At 37.6% G+C, this 18,917-nt stretch overlaps 4 protein-coding genes across 7 annotated transcripts; 2 read left to right on the forward strand and 2 right to left on the reverse strand.

Annotated features, from left to right (window-relative positions):
* The first annotated feature begins 537 nt into the window (after positions 1-537).
* LOC116212812 (B-box zinc finger protein 21-like) lies at positions 538-2,279 on the forward strand. The gene is made up of 3 exons (XM_031547521.1): positions 538-981; positions 1,145-1,621; positions 1,736-2,279. The coding sequence occupies exons 1-3, from the start codon at positions 796-798 to the stop codon at positions 2,033-2,035; spliced, it is 963 nt and encodes a 320-aa protein (XP_031403381.1). The 5' UTR covers positions 538-795; the 3' UTR covers positions 2,036-2,279.
* A 6,743-nt stretch (positions 2,280-9,022) lies between these two features.
* LOC116215470 lies at positions 9,023-10,957 on the reverse strand. Its single transcript, XM_031551189.1, has 3 exons — positions 10,758-10,957; positions 9,374-9,910; positions 9,023-9,289 (listed from the first exon to the last, which is right to left on the reverse strand). Exons 2-3 carry the CDS (start codon positions 9,905-9,907, stop codon positions 9,230-9,232), a joined length of 594 nt encoding a protein of 197 aa, XP_031407049.1. The 5' UTR covers positions 9,908-9,910; positions 10,758-10,957; the 3' UTR covers positions 9,023-9,229.
* A 3,521-nt stretch (positions 10,958-14,478) lies between these two features.
* LOC116212754 lies at positions 14,479-17,730 on the forward strand. Its single transcript, XM_031547434.1, has 2 exons — positions 14,479-17,003; positions 17,232-17,730. Exon 1 carries the CDS (start codon positions 14,650-14,652, stop codon positions 15,199-15,201), a length of 552 nt encoding a protein of 183 aa, XP_031403294.1. The 5' UTR covers positions 14,479-14,649; the 3' UTR covers positions 15,202-17,003; positions 17,232-17,730.
* LOC116212755 lies at positions 17,325-18,714 on the reverse strand. 4 transcript variants are annotated; one of them, XM_031547435.1, is made up of 5 exons: positions 18,396-18,714; positions 18,212-18,297; positions 18,059-18,094; positions 17,607-17,735; positions 17,325-17,480 (listed from the first exon to the last, which is right to left on the reverse strand). In XM_031547435.1, exons 1-5 carry the CDS (start codon positions 18,469-18,471, stop codon positions 17,400-17,402), a joined length of 408 nt encoding a protein of 135 aa, XP_031403295.1. In that variant the 5' UTR covers positions 18,472-18,714; the 3' UTR covers positions 17,325-17,399. The 4 variants fall into 4 exon arrangements, 1 of the variants encoding a protein (XP_031403295.1); XR_004157912.1 differs by lacking the exon at positions 18,212-18,297 and having other exon boundaries at positions 17,471-17,735; XR_004157913.1 differs by lacking the exon at positions 18,212-18,297 and having other exon boundaries at positions 17,471-18,094; positions 18,501-18,714.
* Between the last annotated feature and the right edge of the window lie 203 nt (positions 18,715-18,917).

Raw genomic sequence — 18,917 nt, forward strand, 5'->3', positions numbered from 1 at the left:
GCGATACTAGTCCAAGAATCAGGACCTCATCCCCACCTCTACATGTTCACATCGTTTTCCCGAACTCTGTGATTTGAAAAGCTTATAGACGCGATCAGACTGGCAACCCCTTTCGAGATTAGAGTAACATGGCAATTCTTTCTCAGGAAAGCTCTTTTATACGGACCGATTGCTGCCTTTACCATGCTATTGTATCCGATGATATTACTCGAATGGTAAGTAATTGTGTTTACAGGAGACTACTCCTTTTCTTTCGATCTCAAAGAAGTCCACTGGTGAGAATAATTCTCACGATCTTTTCCTTGCAAACCAGAGACGATGTGATTGAGCCAAATCCTCTCTCTTGCGGGGAACCCCGCTTTACTCGGGGGACATCAGGGAAACAAACAGAAGAATAATAATAATAATAATAATTCAACTAATTAGCAAGTTGGATGAATTAGTGTGTGTGTATATATATAAATAAAAATAAAATAAAATTCTGCCCATGCTTTCCATTTCTTGAAACCATACCCCTTTTCTATTTAATAATTCAAATCACATGCTCATATGTTTCACCCTTTTTCACATTTCAACCAACCCAATATTCTTTCAACCATTTTCCCTCTTCTCCTCCCTTCCCTTCCCATCCCCAGCTTACCTTCCATACTCTCCCTCTCTCGCTCTCTCTCTCTGTAAGAATCGCCATAACCACCACCTTCCACCGCTGCCCAGAAGCAGAGCATCGTCGCCATCGGACGGCTATCAGTCAGCCATATCACAAGGCCATCAGTCGATACTACTCGAGGACGGATCATGAAGATACAGTGCGATGTGTGTGGCAAGGACGAAGCGGCGCTGTTCTGTACGGCGGATGAGGCGGCCATCTGCCGCGGCTGCGACCACCGCGTCCACCACGCCAACAAGCTCGCTTCCCAGCACCAGCGGTTCTCCCTCCTCTCCCCTTCGGCTAAAGATTTCCCTCTCTGCGATATCTGTCAGGTCATCATCACCATCTATCTGACTCTGTTCTTCTCTTCATCTGGGTCATGGCTACAGAATACGCCTCCGGTACTCGGTTTTCCGTTCAACAAATCCGCGGAGAATGGAGATTTTTTTCCCGTATGAAATACCGATTAGTGATCTTGTTTGTTTTAATGAGCAGGAGAAGAGAGCGTTCTTGTTCTGTCAGCAGGACAGAGCAATCCTCTGCTGGGATTGCGACGTCCCGATCCACACGGCCAACGAGCACACCCAGAAGCACAACCGATTCCTCCTCACCGGCGTCAAGCTCTCCGCCACTTCCACGCTCTACTCCGCGGCAGCTGGCCCGCCCGCTTCCCTTGGCTTCGACACAGTCCCCGAGTTCCCGGCAGAGGCATTATCCGTCAAGAAGCCGCCTGCCTCGGCCTCTTCTTCCCAGCAGCTGCCACCGCCAACAAAATCTGCTAGGACAGCCGCTTCCGTGACTTCTCCAGCAGCTATCCCGAAGGTAGGGAACAGCAACAACCCGGGATCGGTGGCGGCCAGTCAGGGGAACGGCTCCACGAGCAGCATATCGGAGTACCTGATCGAGATGCTTCCCGGGTGGCACTTCGAGGACTTTCTTGATTCCTGCTCTGCTTCCTTTGGTTTCTGTAAGGTTTGCATTGACCCATCATTCCATTTGTCTTCTTCTATCCAAACTCGTTCGAAAAATCAAATCTTTCTGGTATTCGACAATCGGGTCTGTAACATTCGATCGAACCGATTGCAGAGCGGCGACGATCGTGATGGGTTGTTGCCACTGGTGGACGGTGATGACAAGACAACCAGCTCCTCCATGTCATCTGAAAGTCTGGGAATTTGGGTTCCTCAAGCTCCAAACCCCCTCCCCCATGCCGCCCCGACCATTGATCAGTTCGCTGCACAGATCAATGGATTCAAGGATGCAGCAGTCGCCATGAAACACAACAGTAACAACAGCAATTACAGGTGGAGCGATGACAGTTTTGCAGTCCCCCAGATTAGGCCTCTTTCCTCAGGGTGGAAGAGATCAAGGCAGCATTTTTACTAGATTTTCAGGAACAATCTCTGTCAACAACAGACAGACAAAGCTGATGTCGTGTGCTGACATATGGCCTTCTTTCTTAGTCCTTCACCTTCCACCTCGTTCTTTGCCCTTTTTGTTGCTTCTCTATCTCTGAGGATCAGGTCTCATAATTTTGTCTCCTTCCTAAATGCTGTGTACTGCAAAATTAAGAACGTTCTGTAAATACATCATCTTTCGATGGGACTTCCATTTGCCCGTCGATCTTTGCCTTTGCTTTCTCCGGTTGGGGGGTTTTGTACCGTCTAGAGGCTCCCCTCCCTCATTGAACGATCCGAGTAACGTTGACGATCAGGTCCTAGGACCATAAAATTTTCCTCCATCTTTCGCTAGAAAACGGGTATTGATGGTTTGTTTGCTTCAATTTCAAAGCAACTTTTCTGGGAAAGTTAAGAGGACAAGACACCAAAAACAAATGCGGGGTTGTGATCGCCTCAATGTCCGGAGAGTTGACGGGTACAAGTTGGAAATCACCAGATTTCCGAATGTGGTTGTGGATATGTTTCACCGTCCAGCACATGAGATGGTTTACGTTCAGATGTGATGGTGGTGATCCCCAAGGTCCGTTCCATGTGTGCATTACAAAATATAGCCGTCTGCCTTGAGGGGACCTCGAGACTCACCCTGAGTGAGATGACAGCAATGGACATTGGAGAAGCCGAGGACAAGGCATTTCCGATACTTACTGGTGAGGGTTCGGTTTAGGTCAATCAGGGACCCAATCATTTTATCGATGTATGACATCTCTAAAGCTTTTGAAATGAATACGACTTTTTAAGCAAAAACAGCGGTAGAACGATATTTGTTCGCATCGATCTATACCATCTATTCATTCATCCAAACCGTGGACAAGACCATATGCAATTTAGAGGATTCATTATTGAAGGCAACTTAGGCAAGATGAAAGTGTGAAGAACTCCCTCGAAGAATACTTAGGGGCCGTTTAGATTCAGGGTTAAAGTTACTTTGATTTTGATTTTAATTTTGATTGTGGAAAAGGACAAATGAGATGTTATTATAAATTTGACTTGGGAAACGTGTGTTTTTGTTGTGTAGTGTGTTGAGTTAAAGTTAAAGTTAAAATTTTTGAATTGGGAAATGTGTATTTTTATTGTGTAGTATGTTGAGTTAAAGTTAAAGTTAAAGTTAAAATCAACGAACTCTGAATCCAAACGGGGGCTCTGCAAGAATGCCAAGAAACGATATGGATATTGAATTTTTATTGGATAATATGAACATATATGTAGCATCATGAGCAATTGCATTGTAATTTCTTGAACCCATCATTTCCTCTTAGAAAACTATCCCTTTGTTTCCCTTGAAGATCCATTGTATCTCAGGAACTGTCAGATTTGAACTAAGATAGGGACACGGTGCTGATCCGATGAGCCGAGGTAAAAGAAGCCCTACACATGATAATTTTCTATTGACAGTTCATTTTATGTACTATCAAATCAACTTTTTATAACTTAGGAATATTGATTTGATGGTGTATGGAGCTCATCAATCGTCCCTTTAACAAACAGTACTGGTAGTCCCTTGTACCTTTGGGACGCTCAAACACTGGAGTACGGAGTCAATGCGATCTGGTAGCCCCAAAGGTATAAGGACACTCCGATCCACATATAAATATGTACATATATATTTATTTTCCCATAATCCCTTTTAAGAGACAGTTCACGTCCCATTGTATAGTATTACTAAGAAAGGGCTCGCGAGATACTGTGAGTCTCCAAAAAGGATCTTAGTGAATAATATTTTATATTAGTTATATTAGAAAGTATAAAATATTAATAAATGATATCGCGTGACTTATTTTAAAATTGATATAACATTCGAAATTCGAAATTCGAAATTGTCTTAGTTTAGTAAACACGTTGACTTGGAGGGAAAAATGAGAAACTTAATTCGATAATATGGTAAGAAAATATAAAAATGAAAAAGTTTATGATATTAAACATAGAGATATAATTAATTTTATAAAAATTTAAAAATTAATTCATGTTTTGTAGATATAACTATACCATTTATTTGTATTACACATAAAATTGCTATTATATTTATTAGCGATAACTCTACTTAATTTCTTTGCATTAAATATCTCATTTTTTTAAAAGTATTACTATTATAATTTGTCCTTACTATAATATATTTCATTTGACCTCGATACATTTTTGACATATGATATCATGCAAAAATATACTCAAATACAATGGGGATTCTTTATTTTTGTTATAAAATGATGATGATTCTTTTATTTAGTTATAAAAAGCAAAAAACTATATCAAACTGCATATAGCATTTGAAGATATGCATCATATTATAATAATACAACAAACCTATAAGTACAAAATAACATAATAAAAACTCGTCACTAAAAACTCCATTAATTTTAAGTGATCTTCGAAATTTATTTAAAACATCTTATGATCATACCATCTCAAATGAGGATTATCAATAGACTAGAGTGACCTTGGGTTTCACCAAAATTGGTGATGACATAAATTAAAAATTTTATATTTAAGAAAATCAATTATTAAATTATAAGTGTATATATACACACACATAAGCCAAATAATATAAAAATATAGAAAAGCAAAAATCACTGAGTGACATGTGTCAATTCAAACAAGAGTTTTAATAAAAAATTGATGGCGACATAAAATAAAAATTTTATATTTAAGAAAATATATTATTAAATTATAAGTATGTATACATATATATATATATATACACATAGGCCAAATAATATATATATATATATATATATAAAAGTCAAAACCACTAGCTGATATATGTCAACTCAAACAAGAGTTTTATGTTTCGTTTGGTTTGTTAGTGTGATTTTAAAATTAAACTTTAACTTAATTCTACCAATAATAAAACAAAATAACTCATACAAAGTTAAGGGGTGCATCTCATTTATATAATTTTTTTTCACAACAAAGTTAAATAATCCATACAAAATCAAAAGGTGAGTCCCGTACATGACCATTTATACAACTCTTTTTTAAAATTAAAATCTAATTTTAAAATGTTATTTATAAACCAAACGTAAGATTAGTATAATAAGAAAATATAAGATACTATCAGAAGAATTTATGACGTGATCTCGCCCGCAAAAGAAAGTTGAAACGATGCAAAATTCATGAACCATATAAAGTATTATTCAATTTGTTTTTGTGAAATTCCTAATATACACCAATATACACCCCCTAATTTTAAAAAAATATGATTCTATATGCCCTCTCAGGAGTCTGCTCCCTAATTCAAATCATGGGTCCATTTCTATGCCCCTAGCTTGATCTGATTAGTTCATACTGCCCGAAAATCAAATTTGTATTGTGTCAGCACATGGATGCATACACGGATAGCTGCATGTCGAGGTCGGACACGAGATCCTAATTCCACTTGCTTTGGCATAGATATAGATCAGAGGTGAGAGGTGAACTGAAACAGATCGACTCAATATTCCAACCTAACTAATAAATTAGGTAGCATTCCCTGTTCCGGGAAAGCAGCCTCCTCCTTTTCACCCGAAGCCAGAAGATATTTTCGATACGGATGCTCAACATAAATAGCATAAGAGTGTTTATATAGATCTAACAGTACGCAGATGCTTTTATATCTGTAGCTAGTGATGAAACACGACTTATACAGTGAGCTACCTTCGGGATTCATTCTTACTTTCGTCTCCGAAAGCCCCGTAGGCTCAAGACAAGAGTTCCATGTCTGGGGAAGGGCAAGCTTATTCGATTCCTTTAAAGAAATCTTGCTTGACCGAGTTTTTATGGCGGGGGCATTACAGAAGAGTTGATCCGATTGCGTATAAGTATCGCGGACGATATACCGTAGCGAAGGATCATTTTCCAAATAACAGAGGCTACTAATTTGGGAGAGAAGGCAACCTTAATCAGACAATATTTATGAGGAAGGCCTACCCATATATAGAGCAAAACGAATGTTGCTGTCTGATCCTTATCACTGTGAACTGTCACAGCACAAGCCATCGGTCAACGTCACGTACACTCACAATAACTTCCATCAGACCTTTGACGGAGGTGCAAGAGCCAGGACAGCGCGCAACGGATGCACCGGTGGTCTGGTGGTGTACATAGTGGAAATAGAGTCTGATGATGAGATGGCTAGTAAGACATCCCACTTCTCTTGTCATGGTATGTATCACGTACGAATTACTCTAGAAAGTCGTGAAAATGAAGTTTTAGGGCAAGTCTAATGGGAGGTACTCACTATGATGCCACTTCGGGCTCTACTCATGCCATATCGACGCCACATCAAAAGGTAAGGCACCCACACTCACTTTTCAAAGCAAGTGATATGTAGCTCGTGCTCCAGTGGTATTGGTTTCTCTTGCCGTGGTGTCCCATCTGGATAATTTTGGAAATTCATGAGAATGAGATTTCATGAATGCAATCGGGTTTACGACTTCAAATAAAAGAGAGGAGTTGAAGGGCGATACTGCCCACTTAATATTATTCTCCCTCTCTCTTTACTTCCATGTTCAACCTTGTTCCCGTTTTTATTTTAAATTATATATCCAATTATTAATTTGTATATTTCTTACTCTTATTATTATTTTTTGCCCTCTCAAATTAATTCATCCATGTACATATTGGAAATAAATCATTATAGTTGGAGTACGTTACGCACGAGTTAGTGCGTGCTAATGTACGGGTGAATTTTCAGTATATAATAAAGAATAAATGTATGTAGACACGCAAGGAAAAACAAAAATTAAAATGAAATAATAAAAAGGAAAAACATGGGCTTGACATGTGACTTGGTGTAGGTTTTAAATGGACAAGAGTTTTATGCAAAAATAAATAAATAAATAAATGAGAAACGAAAAATTATGAGGACTTCATGTACAAGAGTTTTAGTTCATTAACTAGGGGCAAAGCCGGAGCCGCGCTTTGTGCAGCGACCCGATCACAATGCAGAGGTATTATATATTTTTATTATTATTTTTAGTATTATTATATTACAATTCTTTTGTTAAACACCATTATATTGTGTTAAACACGAAATATTAGATCTCCCTAAAATGATTCTTTTATTTATTGAATAAAATTTCAATGATTGGATAATACATGAAATATTAAATATTTTTATATATTTATATTAGTAAAATTGGAATATTAAAAATGTTGCTAATTTGTTTTTTAAAGAATTGGTGTGGAAATCTATTTAAACAAATTTAATTTCTTAGTTATGCTCTATACACTGATAAGTAGAAGGATTTAAAATAAATAGAGAAAATAAGCTAGTAAGAGGGAAGAGGGAATACATGAACTATGTACCTATTTAATACTGTTAATATACTACAGTCTTTATCATCTTTATTCTAGTCAGCAAACATTTTGTATTAAATAGATTGTTTATATATTCATATATTTCTTGAATTACAATACTATACTATAATGTTTTTTTCCAAACAACTATGCTATTGTATAAAATACCAAACGTAACATGCTAAACCAAAATTTACTTCGACAATATTAGTCCAAAATATATAGATGCTTGAGTTCATCGTTAAATTTAATGAAACTAATTGATTTCATAATATTATTATTCTTTTTAAGGATTGATTAGTTAAAAATAAACTTATTATATATAATGCTGTTAAAAAATATATATATATATATATATATATATAGGAAGAAGCGTTTAAATATAACAAATTTTGCTTAGAAAAGGGGGGAAAATGAAGAAAGAATTGCACGATTAGTTAAGAGTCAAAGGCATCATGATTGATAAATATTATAGCACTTTAATAGCACCAAATACATTTTTCATTATCTATTAATTCATATAAACAAAAGTTATGCATACTATCATTTTGAGAAAAATAAATATGCATATGAGTATCAAAATGATTCTACTATACTTTTTTAGGACGTGATATGTTTTGTTAATGTATATGTAGATAAGATATGTTAAGTTTGACAATTTTTTGAAGGATGCGTGAAGAATTCAAAATAAAAGACAGATGAAAAAAATTCAAAGTTTGTAAGAAAAATTTAATAATGAAGAAAAAGAGAAAAAATAAAGAAGGGCTTAGATAGGATAGGTTTGAAATCTCTTGGAAGATGTGAGAAGAAAAAAAAAAGGGGGATAAAAATGAAAAATATTTAAAGTTTATAAAAAAAATGATGAAAATGGGGAAAGAAAAGACTATAAATGGAAAAAAAAAAGAAGAAGAAGAAGAAGAAGGAGGAAAGGAGGACAGGTGCCTTCATTTCCTTGCAAGGGACATAAACAACAGGCATAATTATTTCAGATAAAAGATTTCAAAAAAAAAATCAGATAAAAAATATGAAAACTCAAACTCTGTATATATTTTATTTGTTCCCAAGCTATTTCCCAATCTAGATATTATAAGGACTTTTTTATTTACTTTTCAGATGTTATCCAAAAAGTTTTTTAAAAAATGACATTCTTTTCATACTCTGGACAATTCTATCAAGTAAATATTCAAATATTCATTCGCACAACTCCATCTTACTGTTGTGCCTATCTCATAAGCACTTAAATTCTCATATTTTTCTTAAAAAATTTGCCTTAGATATAGCAAATTTTCTTTCTTATATCTAATGCCATTTTTAATTTCCAATTTCGTTTTCCCGTGTATTATCTCAAAAAAGCTCAGGAGATTTTTGACACCTTTGTAACCTAAGTAATAGACTCGACATTCAATATAATCATTGTGTAAAGAGTAATGGGATTCTTTCAATCACAATTTTCTTCTGATACTCGGAATGAAATTACTCGCAAGTGCTTAGGGACGATATCCAAAGGTCATTTTTGGAACCATAGTTGTGATTTTTCTCTAGAACATTTTTAATCAACACTACTTTCACCAATGAACATTCATCCGGTCGATTGACTCAATCATGATAGAATTAGATCATGTGATGGAGAAAGATCCCGATGTAATAGCAGTCTAGCCTAAAAGTCTTAAGTTTCGTAAATTCAACAAGGAAACAAACAGTAGAGAATAAGTTTATCATATCTAATCACTTCAGACGTGGATACAATAACATCATAAATTCAAGGATGAACTGGTAGTTCTTACAGCTAAATCACATAATTTGTCCGACTCACTGGTCGATATTCAACCTTGTCCCTCCATCACGACCCCTAAGATAGCAAAGCAAATGCCTCCACTGCTTCCTCGCGAGTGTGTTTGCCGCCAAAAGCCTGAAAAATTAATCATTTGTCAATATAAGTGACAGTATATCTCTTTAAATTGGGAAAGAACTGTATGGATGTATATGAAATTACCCATATCAGCAAGGTAATGATCAATGATGGGACAAGAAGCAAGAGGATTGCATGCTCTTCCTTCATCTCAGACTCTCCGAGCTGGATACCATAAAAGTCATTCAAGTTCACTCGAGCATGATTGATCAGAACATACCGCAGCTGAATGATGCAAATATATGGAATGTTTACACCGTTCAGGCTTGAGAGCTTGGCCTCGGAGGTCAGCAATACCGATATCATCGCTAGGAAGAAAGCCCCGGAACACTTAGAAGGGCTCCACACGGATATTAGGATGATGGCTGCACCAAAGAAGAAAGTGGCAATGATCTTCCATATATGGTTCAATTGGCCGATGGCATACAGCGGGTAGGTAAGTGGTCCAGGGAAGAGCCACCGCAGGGCTATGACAAGTGCCCCCACACAGGCAAGACTGAAATTCTGCCGCTCCAAGCCGCAACACTTGCAAAGGAAAATGGGACGGGGTATCACACTAGTCAGCTCAGCGAGCGAAACCGTTATGAGTAAGGCCAGGATTTTCGCACCACCTTTCATATTCTACAGCCAGAATGTGAAAAAAAAAGTGTAGGAAATATTAGATTCTGAAGTATAAAGAGATGAAAACAGCCTATCTAGGTGAAGTACTTCTATAAAGTTCTCCAGAATGAGAGGTTCGAGCATGACAGCTCGACTTCGAGCTCATCAAACTTGAAACTCCAAAATTTCATGACAACCGAATCCAAACAGGATCAGCACATCAGAAGTAATAGTACTATATAAATCAACTCCAACAAGAACAACCCAAATTGCAACGGACGCCATAACCAGACAGGATTAACACACCAGTCCACTATCTATGTCGGACAAGTTCCAGAGAGATGTAACACAAACTGATCGTATCGCAGGATCGACTGATTCAGGACCGCCAGACTCAAAACCGGCTTGAACTTGTTGTACTCTGTAAGGCTCAAAGTAACGAAACCTCCACTAGGTAGGTTCCCATACTTCTCCCCCGGAATCCCGTTCCTTTTTCCAGGCCCAGGAGGTGCTCCAGCTCAACCTCAAACTCGAGGGAGCTCGAAAAACAGAGAGCTCCTGCTCAATTTATCAATTTCAAGCCCGACTAATTAAGAACTCGTGAAAAGAAACTACCAAAAGCAAAAATACGAACTGAACAGGAAGATCAAACAGAACATCAGAACATATTCTGTCAGCAATCTGACGGATAGAAACAACTCAAAGCAATGTAAAAATTCCCCAATCACTCCGTGAACCGGCGACGTTACTCTGCCAGTGCCACTCTTATCCTCAGCGCCAGAATTATTCTGTCAAGCAATCTGCCAGTTCCCCGATCACGCCATGATTGTACCATAATGGAGATTCCATGGACGAGGGTAAAGCTTACGTAAGTCAGAGGAAGGTTGGCGCAGCTAGGGGAGGTTCCTGATTTCCCGACGACGGTTGGGGTTGCCGGCGATGTCCCCGGCGATCCCGACGAAGAAAGTTTGGAGGGGAAACCCTTCTTGAGGGTTTTGAATTTTTCAGCGATGAACTTCCGGGAGGCGGACCCTACAGTGTTGATAGATACCCTGAAAATCGAAGTGGTCTTGGGCTCTGCTTATTGCCCATCGGCCCATGGGCCCCGCGTGGTGGACTTTTGTTAATGGACTGTGTGGGCATATTTGTAATTCTGAGTAAACATGTTAGTTAATTAGGCTCGCGAGCTAATCGAGCCGATTTCTGCAGAACATAGATTGCATGAGCGATTTTCTGAGTAAAACGTTAAGTAGTTTTGCGAGCTATATTTCTTGTATGACAGGTTTCTTTTCACGGGGTACGATTTCAGTAGAACATACATATAGCATGAGCAATTTTTGGTACCATGATCCACCAGCAAAATAGTGTGTAAGCAGAGGTCATATTACAAAGGTACATTACGACCGTGATTCTTGAGATCCCTACTGTTGATATAACTAAAGGGCATGCGATTCGATTAATGTCGACGTGCTTTTATTCTCGATTCTTTCTTATTCCGAATGGCTTACAAAGAATAATTTCATCTATCCCATAACTTTATATAAGTCTCTTATACTCCAACAAAGACTTCCGATACCCGCCCTGACAAAATATCTCCAGGAACTGGTACGGTTAGTTAACGACCAAGCTAACATTTGCTATCTGGGGCCTCACTCCCATGGCCTTTCAAACGGGGCTGCTCCGCTCTGTGGGGTCCTGCAGTCCTCAGGGCATACTGCGACTGGATCATACCGGGAAACTTATGCTCCAAGGATAGTACCAATAGCTCCGGCATTAGTGCCATGAACTGAGGCAGGAATCCCCAGAGCTCGTTATGGCTCATGGCAGGCAATTAATTTGCTATATGTGCCTGGAGTTTTTCGGGTAATTGCATAGAGGTGAAGTTGTAGCCTGTAGGCCGGTGTGAGCTGCTTGAGAGCAGGAATCCTCGAAACTCATGTCGTACTATACGTGGGCGATAGAGGAATTAGTCTAGTGCGAAAACCCATAGGGATTTGGCCAGAAGTAAAAGGTTTTCAGGCTAAATCGATCTGAGACAGGTGAAAGTAGGGAAGTTGCATGATACCTGTATGCTTATGAACGGGAACGCTGAGTATAAAATCATTTGGATCTAATTAGGCCTTATGCAAGATAATCGAGGAAGAGAACAACAATAAAAAAGATGCAGCATAATTCATAGATTTAGACATAGCTGCAAGCTCGAATTACTAAGATAGAAGTCTCAAGGGCTACAGATTACTTTACTTCCAAGCCATAGTCAAAAGCTAGGGAATACTAAGACGAAAAGCTACCTCCAAGTTTCAACCACAAGCATCAGAGTCACTGCAGTCATATTCACAAAGCTTACAGAACGTCACTTCCTAGTTATAGTCGTAACTTTGAACTTTCAGCACAACACAATCGGTCAATTCTCGATAGCAAAAGGTGTTGATCAACCTTCGGCCTTTGTCCCCTGAGCACCCCTAGGGTGAAAAGCAAATGCATCCAGAGCTTCTTCGCGGGAATATTCACCTCCAAAGAGCAGAGAGAATTAATTATTGTTCAGTATAGACACAATATGACTTCTTTCTTAAGAAATAAATTGGGCAAAATAGTGTAAATGTATGTAAATATAATTACCATTGTCAAAAAGGCAATGAGCAGTGATGGGATGAGAAGCAGCATAACAACATGTTGTTCCTTCGGGTACAACTCTCCGCGCAGAATGTCACGGAAGTCCTTCAAGTAAACTACTTTAGTCTTATCGATCACAGCGTGGGTCAGATCTAAGATGCATAAAAATTGAATATTTCATGCATCATTTGGGACTGAAAGTTTCGACTCGGAGACCAAATAAACCATCATGATAGCTAAGAAGAAGGCTCCGTAGCAAGTAGAGGAGTATAGCTTGAAGGCAAGCATGAGTCCCACTGTAAAAAAACACAGTGACAATCCTCTGCAATCCCATGCCCGATCTTGCCATGGTGTAGAGAGGGTATGTTAGTTGCCCAGGGAAAAGCCATCGAAAGGCTATAAGCAGAACCTCCAGGCAGGCTATAAGCAGAGTCGAGTTCATTAACATGTAAAACGACTCTTTTAATAATGGATTTTTTCTATCCATAATACTCGAACATGGGATCTTGTGTTAAGGGAAGTGATGTTGAATCATCTGAACTAATCCACGTGGATTCTTGAAATTTTTTTAATTCAAGTCCGTAAATCGCACTAATTTGCTTCCATCCATAGCAGCCGATTTCGGACTAACCAAAAGATCCTCATGTTTTTTCATCGCATGTGATGTTGTTTTTTATATATCTCCCATGACTTGAACCATAAAGCTGGAATAGCCCTATCCAAGTCCGGTCATTATAAAAAGGTAAGTACGTACTATTAATAACATATGATTGGATTGATCGATAATATTGCTTTATATTGGCAATTCATGCGTCTTCTCGCTCATGGGGTACGGTTTTCGAGAACATATAGCAACTAGAGGATCGTCCCGCGTTCCGCTCGGGATTAAAAAAATAAATTCAGTTTGCGGAAAATGGGATGGGCGGCCAAAATAAGGGAGATCGAGGAAAAAGAATAAAAAGTGGAAAAGCGAGAGAAGAATGGAGTAAGTGAAGAAGAGACTAACCACTAGCTTTCAGTAATATAATATCTTAATTTACTTAGTAATAAAAAAATAATTAACAATCTAGTTTTTAAATTTCATAGATTCGAAATCTGTTTAAGATTTAAGATGAAAAAACATTTAGAAAATTAGTAATACTAATATTGTATGTGATCTGTTCACCGAAAACAATATCAGATCTATATCACGAGACATATATCTATATAATTATATTAAGATCTATTATTTTCTTTAAATTTTATTATATTATATTAGAGGCAGATTGATAGATAGATAAATACAAGTAATAAATGTTTTATTAGATTATTATTACACCACTACTAATTAATTAAAAACTTTCACAATCACACCTATTGATCGAAACAAAAAGAAAAAAGAAAAAGAACTTTCAGACCTACATATATTGATATACATGTATCTCCTCCAAGAAATAGTATTTTGGTAAGCAAAAGCATGATAACATACAATTAAAAACATGTGATTTTCGGAGAGTATATTGTTCAGGAAGTAATTGAAACTATTAATTCGGATAATGATATTCTTAAGCTGAGGCTTAATTTGAATATATATTCATATAAAAAGAGTATCTATATCTATGATAGATAGATATGGATTTTCTCCCTTGAATCTTTTTGGGTAAATATATCATGAGATTTAAGTATACTGTACTTTGGGGGATATATATATATATATAGTGCTTTCGGGTTATATATATATATATATATATTGTTAAAAAGATGATAGAAACCGATAATTATGGTCTATATTTGTTCAGGTTTGGGTGAGTGATTAACATATCTGAGCACAAGCTTTCAGTAATATATTATCTAAATCTAATTAGTTACAAAAGATAATTAACGATCTAGTTTTTAAATTTTATAAATTATAAATTTAAGCTGAAAGCATTTAAATTTAAATAATTAGTATTATTAATTATTAATAATATCTGTATATAAAATCATCGACATCCCGAGATACTCGAGCTCTAGATATTCGCAGGATATCGATGATGATACATATCAGATCTATATCTCTAGATATATATCCTTATATATAAACCAAAGCAAAGGTCTTTGCTCTGTTTCTTTCTTCCAAACCATTCATCGAATCATACTCATTCAAGCAAAGTTTAAGCCTCCAAGACATGGACGGGACGACTGGCTGCGGAGAGATTGGCGTCGTTGCTATGTCGCCTGAAGATGCTCTTGCAGCTTGGTTCAGGAAGAGGTTTCCCAACCAAGACAAACCGGCCACGATTGGCACGAAGTCCTCAGGCAATAATCAGCATCTAAAGGCTAAGGAGTTGGAGGAGAAGATCACTGTGAATCCCGGGGCCGGTGCTGTCAGGCCCTCTCGAGGCACTACCAGCAGTGCTACTGCCTGCCCAAAGTCCAAGAACCACATGAAACAAAGCATATTTTTCATTGGATTCCCGCAGAAAGAGGCAGGGGATGATAGTCGGGCAATCGGGTTTGGGGATTTGGTCAAGAGCTGTGCGTCGTGCAAGAAGGAGTTCGAGTCGGAAAAGGACGTCTACATGTATCGCGCGAGCGCATTCTGTTCACTCGAGTGCAGAGATAAAAGGATTGCATCGGATGGGTACACCAGAAAGCAAGTCGGCCTCAAGAATAATGTCGGTGGTACTACTCCCAAGCCATTGGGAAAGAATCCGAGCATTCGACCTGCGCATGCATAGACGGACACGTAGAGATCTGCTTAATTCCAGGAAAGTTTTCGATCCTTATTTTCTTTTTATGTTATATATATATATATTAGTCTGCCATAAGTGAAATTTATCCAAAAAAAAGTAAAAAAAAATAAAAAAAAAAAAAAAAAAAGAGTAAAAAGATTAGGTAGTTTTAGGGCTTCTTGAAATTTGTTTGCTTTTGATGATTTTACTGCTTGATTTTCTTTTATAGTTGTTTTATTAGGTCAACGAGTCTAATATCTACTGCGATGGGTGAACGTTATATTAGGTATTGATGCTGGTTGAGATTTGCTTCTTTCGATTTACTTTGCCGCTTGAAATTTGTTAGGATGCTACCTTAGTTAGGATAGGATAGGATAGGATTCATTGATATTTTTGCTCTTTTAAATGGTTGCCTTATTTTTGTCGAGTTGATCTGACTTGCTAATGGCATATAATTCCATGTTCGATGATTGAATCAATTGTCCTGGTTCTCGTGTGATATCGATATAACAAATTCATGAATCGAGTAAAGATAAGATTTTCTTGCCATGCATCCCCCCCCCTAGGTAGGTCAGGGATCCCCAAGCACTATGTTTAATCTCCAGTCATTATTTGCATGTTAGTTAAGAGAAAGTTTATGTTTTTTTTATTGGATTTACAAGGTCGTATCATTTAAAGTTTGCTTTTATTTTCTCTCGAAGCAAAAATGCAGACAACATATTTCTTTAGAGATGATTAAGGCAATGATTAAGTAATGGGGCATCATTCAGAAAGTGGAAAGAAAAGCATTTATAACGGGCATAAGTAGCTAGGCATGTTCGTCGGATGATCGATGGTTGAGTGGCTTAATTTAAAATTTCCATATTTCTCCTAGGCCAAAAGCATATCCAAAAGAAATAAAAGGAGTTATGTGTCGTGATATCAAAAGAATATGTATAAGTTTGCTTTTTCCTGAGGCATCTAAAGACAAAACCAAAGCCTAGTGCTTCATGTAGTGCCTAGATCTCGTCTCCTATGTGGGAGAGATACAAAGACCTTCCGATTCAAAAACCCTCATTTCAAAGAGAAGTCCTTATGATCTAAATTTTGATTTTTTTGCCTGCATTCGCCGAGAGAGGAAAGACAAAGCAAATATCTTATTATCACGAGCTAAGTAATGATGCATTAATTACATGGACTCATCGAGACTGCATACATTTGACTGGTTCGGAGATTAAATGCACACACACTGCACGGGATCCCTTTCCGTATACATTATTTGGATGTGCAAGTGAACTGAATTTTGAACTCGATGATGATTGGATCAATTTAATCACGAGATCACAATACATATAACTCTTTGAGAACATGTGTCCTTCTTGCTATATCGGATCAATGCGACTCAATTAGCTTACACTTTTTTCATCCTAAAAAGAAATTGGCCAAAATTCTGAGTTTTGGGGTATATGATAGGGATGGGAATCAATGTTATCTTTTAAATATGCTTATAATATAATATTATCTGATCAATATTTCTTCGACATATTATGATACCGGGAAATGAAGATAATGCAAGAAAATGCAGGTATTTTCGAATCCCTCATTCATTTCTCCCTCAAATTATAATTTATCCCTCAAATTATAATTTAATTCTCATTTAAGTATCGGAGAGGGAAATCGAGATTCCCTCTCGATCTCCCCTTTTTGCAGGTCGTTCGGGATTCGTTTGTGGACGACTCTCGCCATGCTTATCTTATGGAAGACAAGTTCTCATTGAATAAAGAGTTCAAAGTTTCAAATGGCCAGCAAACCGTACTTCATATAAGGGAGTCCGTAATTCCGCTTTGCATTCTATTCTTTTTTGCTTCTTCCTAGCTTCTTTTATGGTATCTTGATGTTTTCAGCAAGTATCTTCACTAAAGAGTTGGATGTAGGCACAGAGTCGGTTTGTTTACAAGCACACGCACACACACACATATATATCTTTGTGTGTGTATATATTTTTGCGCACTTCTGTTGATTCATTTTGGCTCCTTGATGAGGATCTCTCATTTCAGGGTGCATTCGGAATGCTCTGTATTCCTGCAGATCTCATCATTTCGGCTGGAATATTGCTGAAAGAATCCCGTGAACGCAAACTCTGTTTATCGGCATGTAAGCATAATCTCCTTCTCAACTTTACTAGTTAGATCGTACAAGGGAATAAGGAGATTGTAATCACCATGTCAACTGCAATATTTTTTACTGTCTATACGAACTCCCACTGATGGATGTATATTAACTGATTTTGTCAATGTAACTTTAATCTGGAATAAATCAATATCAATCGAGCGATTAGTACGTCGTCTTCTCGGAAAGACATGGTCAATTAAAGATAGAGAATGAGGTACTGATAAGTCAGAACAGAAGTGGAATGAGATCTATATGCAAACCTTATCCAACATGCGGTTTTCCAGGAAGCCTTTTGAGAACTGGAAAGACCATAGAACTTCTTCACGTGAGCCATTTTGATCTGACCAAGCAAAAGCCTCTCCGATTTCATGTCCCCATGCAAAAGAAAACTTAGACATAAAGAGCACCGAATTATAAAACAGCAGTCAATCAGTTCATAAAAATCACAACAAGTTACCGGAATGCTTCCTTGCAACACTGCTATACAACTTTTACGGAAGATCAAGAAACATGACAAAGGTCAATACCACCGGTACCCCTTTTAAGTGAAGCTTCTAGAGAATTGATATTGCATAGCAACCGCCTTGAATTAAGCTCGAGGACATCCCGTTTTTTATTATATCCATCCAATCGATACGTGCTCAACAGGTAAGAGGAACAAAGAAAATAAATAAGAGGCAGAGAAGGGAAAAGGGAAAGTAAAGGAAGGTACGCATTCATCTCCTACGATGTCGACCATGTCCATAACCTGAAAAGAATAGTTGAAGTGAATTTCTTAATTTTATGAGTTCACCAAAATTGGATCTTCCAATCAGTAGGAGACAAGGAGTAGTGATAGGCAATCAAACCATAATGTCATAACAACCTTTGCTATTTTACTGCTGAACTGTGTACGAGAATATGAGGTATGGATTAGATGAAGTCCAAGCTCTATAAATAAGTGCCGTCCGGCTTCAACATATAAATAAATTGGAAATAAGATAATATTCTTTCAGGCATTTTATCGAACACTCGGGCTTCCAAATCAACTCTAGGAAATGAAGGCATACAATTTATTGGAACAAAAAGGTCAGCAGAACCCCCAAACCCATTTGATGCCTTTCCGCGGCCAAACGAAGAGCTCATGCAAATTAATCGGCGATCAATATTTCAACCTGTAGTAACAATTGCTATGGGGATTTTGTTGATTGATTCGTCGGTGCCTCACTCCTGACACTTACTAGCAGGGAGTCGGATGACGGGAAGCGGGCGGCTGGTTGGATTGGAGGGGGATGGGATGGGATGGGATGGGATGGGATGCACGGGACAGAGTAGAGGCCGCCCCTATGCTTTTTCCTTAGATAAATTCAAATTTTCTTTTGATTTTTTCACGTGTCATGTGCAACTCACGTGCATTTTTTTATTAAATTTCCTCACACGAGTATACTAATAATTTGCCTCTCGAAAGATTAATGTTACATCAAATCAGATCTCAAGAAATTTTTTACATCAAATTGAATATTGATAGATTAAATGTACATTAACTGACCCATTCCACCTGCCTACTGTCCAATAGTGGACGAAAACATCTT

The sequence above is a fragment of the Punica granatum genome, chromosome 7, assembly GCF_007655135.1.
Source record: "Punica granatum isolate Tunisia-2019 chromosome 7, ASM765513v2, whole genome shotgun sequence".
Taxonomy (NCBI): Eukaryota; Viridiplantae; Streptophyta; class Magnoliopsida; order Myrtales; family Lythraceae; genus Punica; species Punica granatum.

Bases quoted from the DNA above. Each gene is read 5' to 3' on its own strand.
- LOC116212754 (XM_031547434.1), top strand. From the start codon at position 14,650: ATGGACGGGACGACTGGCTGCGGAGAGATTGGCGTCGTTGCTATGTCG.
- LOC116215470 (XM_031551189.1), bottom strand. From the start codon at position 9,907: ATGAAAGGTGGTGCGAAAATCCTGGCCTTACTCATAACGGTTTCGCTC. The intron at 9,290-9,373 runs GTAATTTCATAT...TTAATTTTTCAG, and splicing joins TCATTACCTTGCTGATATGG to GCTTTTGGCGGCAAACACAC.
- LOC116212755 (XM_031547435.1), bottom strand. From the start codon at position 18,471: ATGAGCTCTTCGTTTGGCCGCGGAAAGGCATCAAATGGGTTTGGGGGT. The intron at 18,095-18,211 runs GTTGTTATGACA...TATTCTTTTCAG, and splicing joins TCAGCAGTAAAATAGCAAAG to GTTATGGACATGGTCGACAT. The intron at 17,736-18,058 runs GTACCTTCCTTT...TTTATGTCTAAG, and splicing joins ACATCGTAGGAGATGAATGC to TTTTCTTTTGCATGGGGACA.
- LOC116212812 (XM_031547521.1), top strand. From the start codon at position 796: ATGAAGATACAGTGCGATGTGTGTGGCAAGGACGAAGCGGCGCTGTTC. The intron at 982-1,144 runs GTCATCATCACC...TTTAATGAGCAG, and splicing joins CTCTCTGCGATATCTGTCAG to GAGAAGAGAGCGTTCTTGTT. The intron at 1,622-1,735 runs GTTTGCATTGAC...AACCGATTGCAG, and splicing joins CTTCCTTTGGTTTCTGTAAG to AGCGGCGACGATCGTGATGG.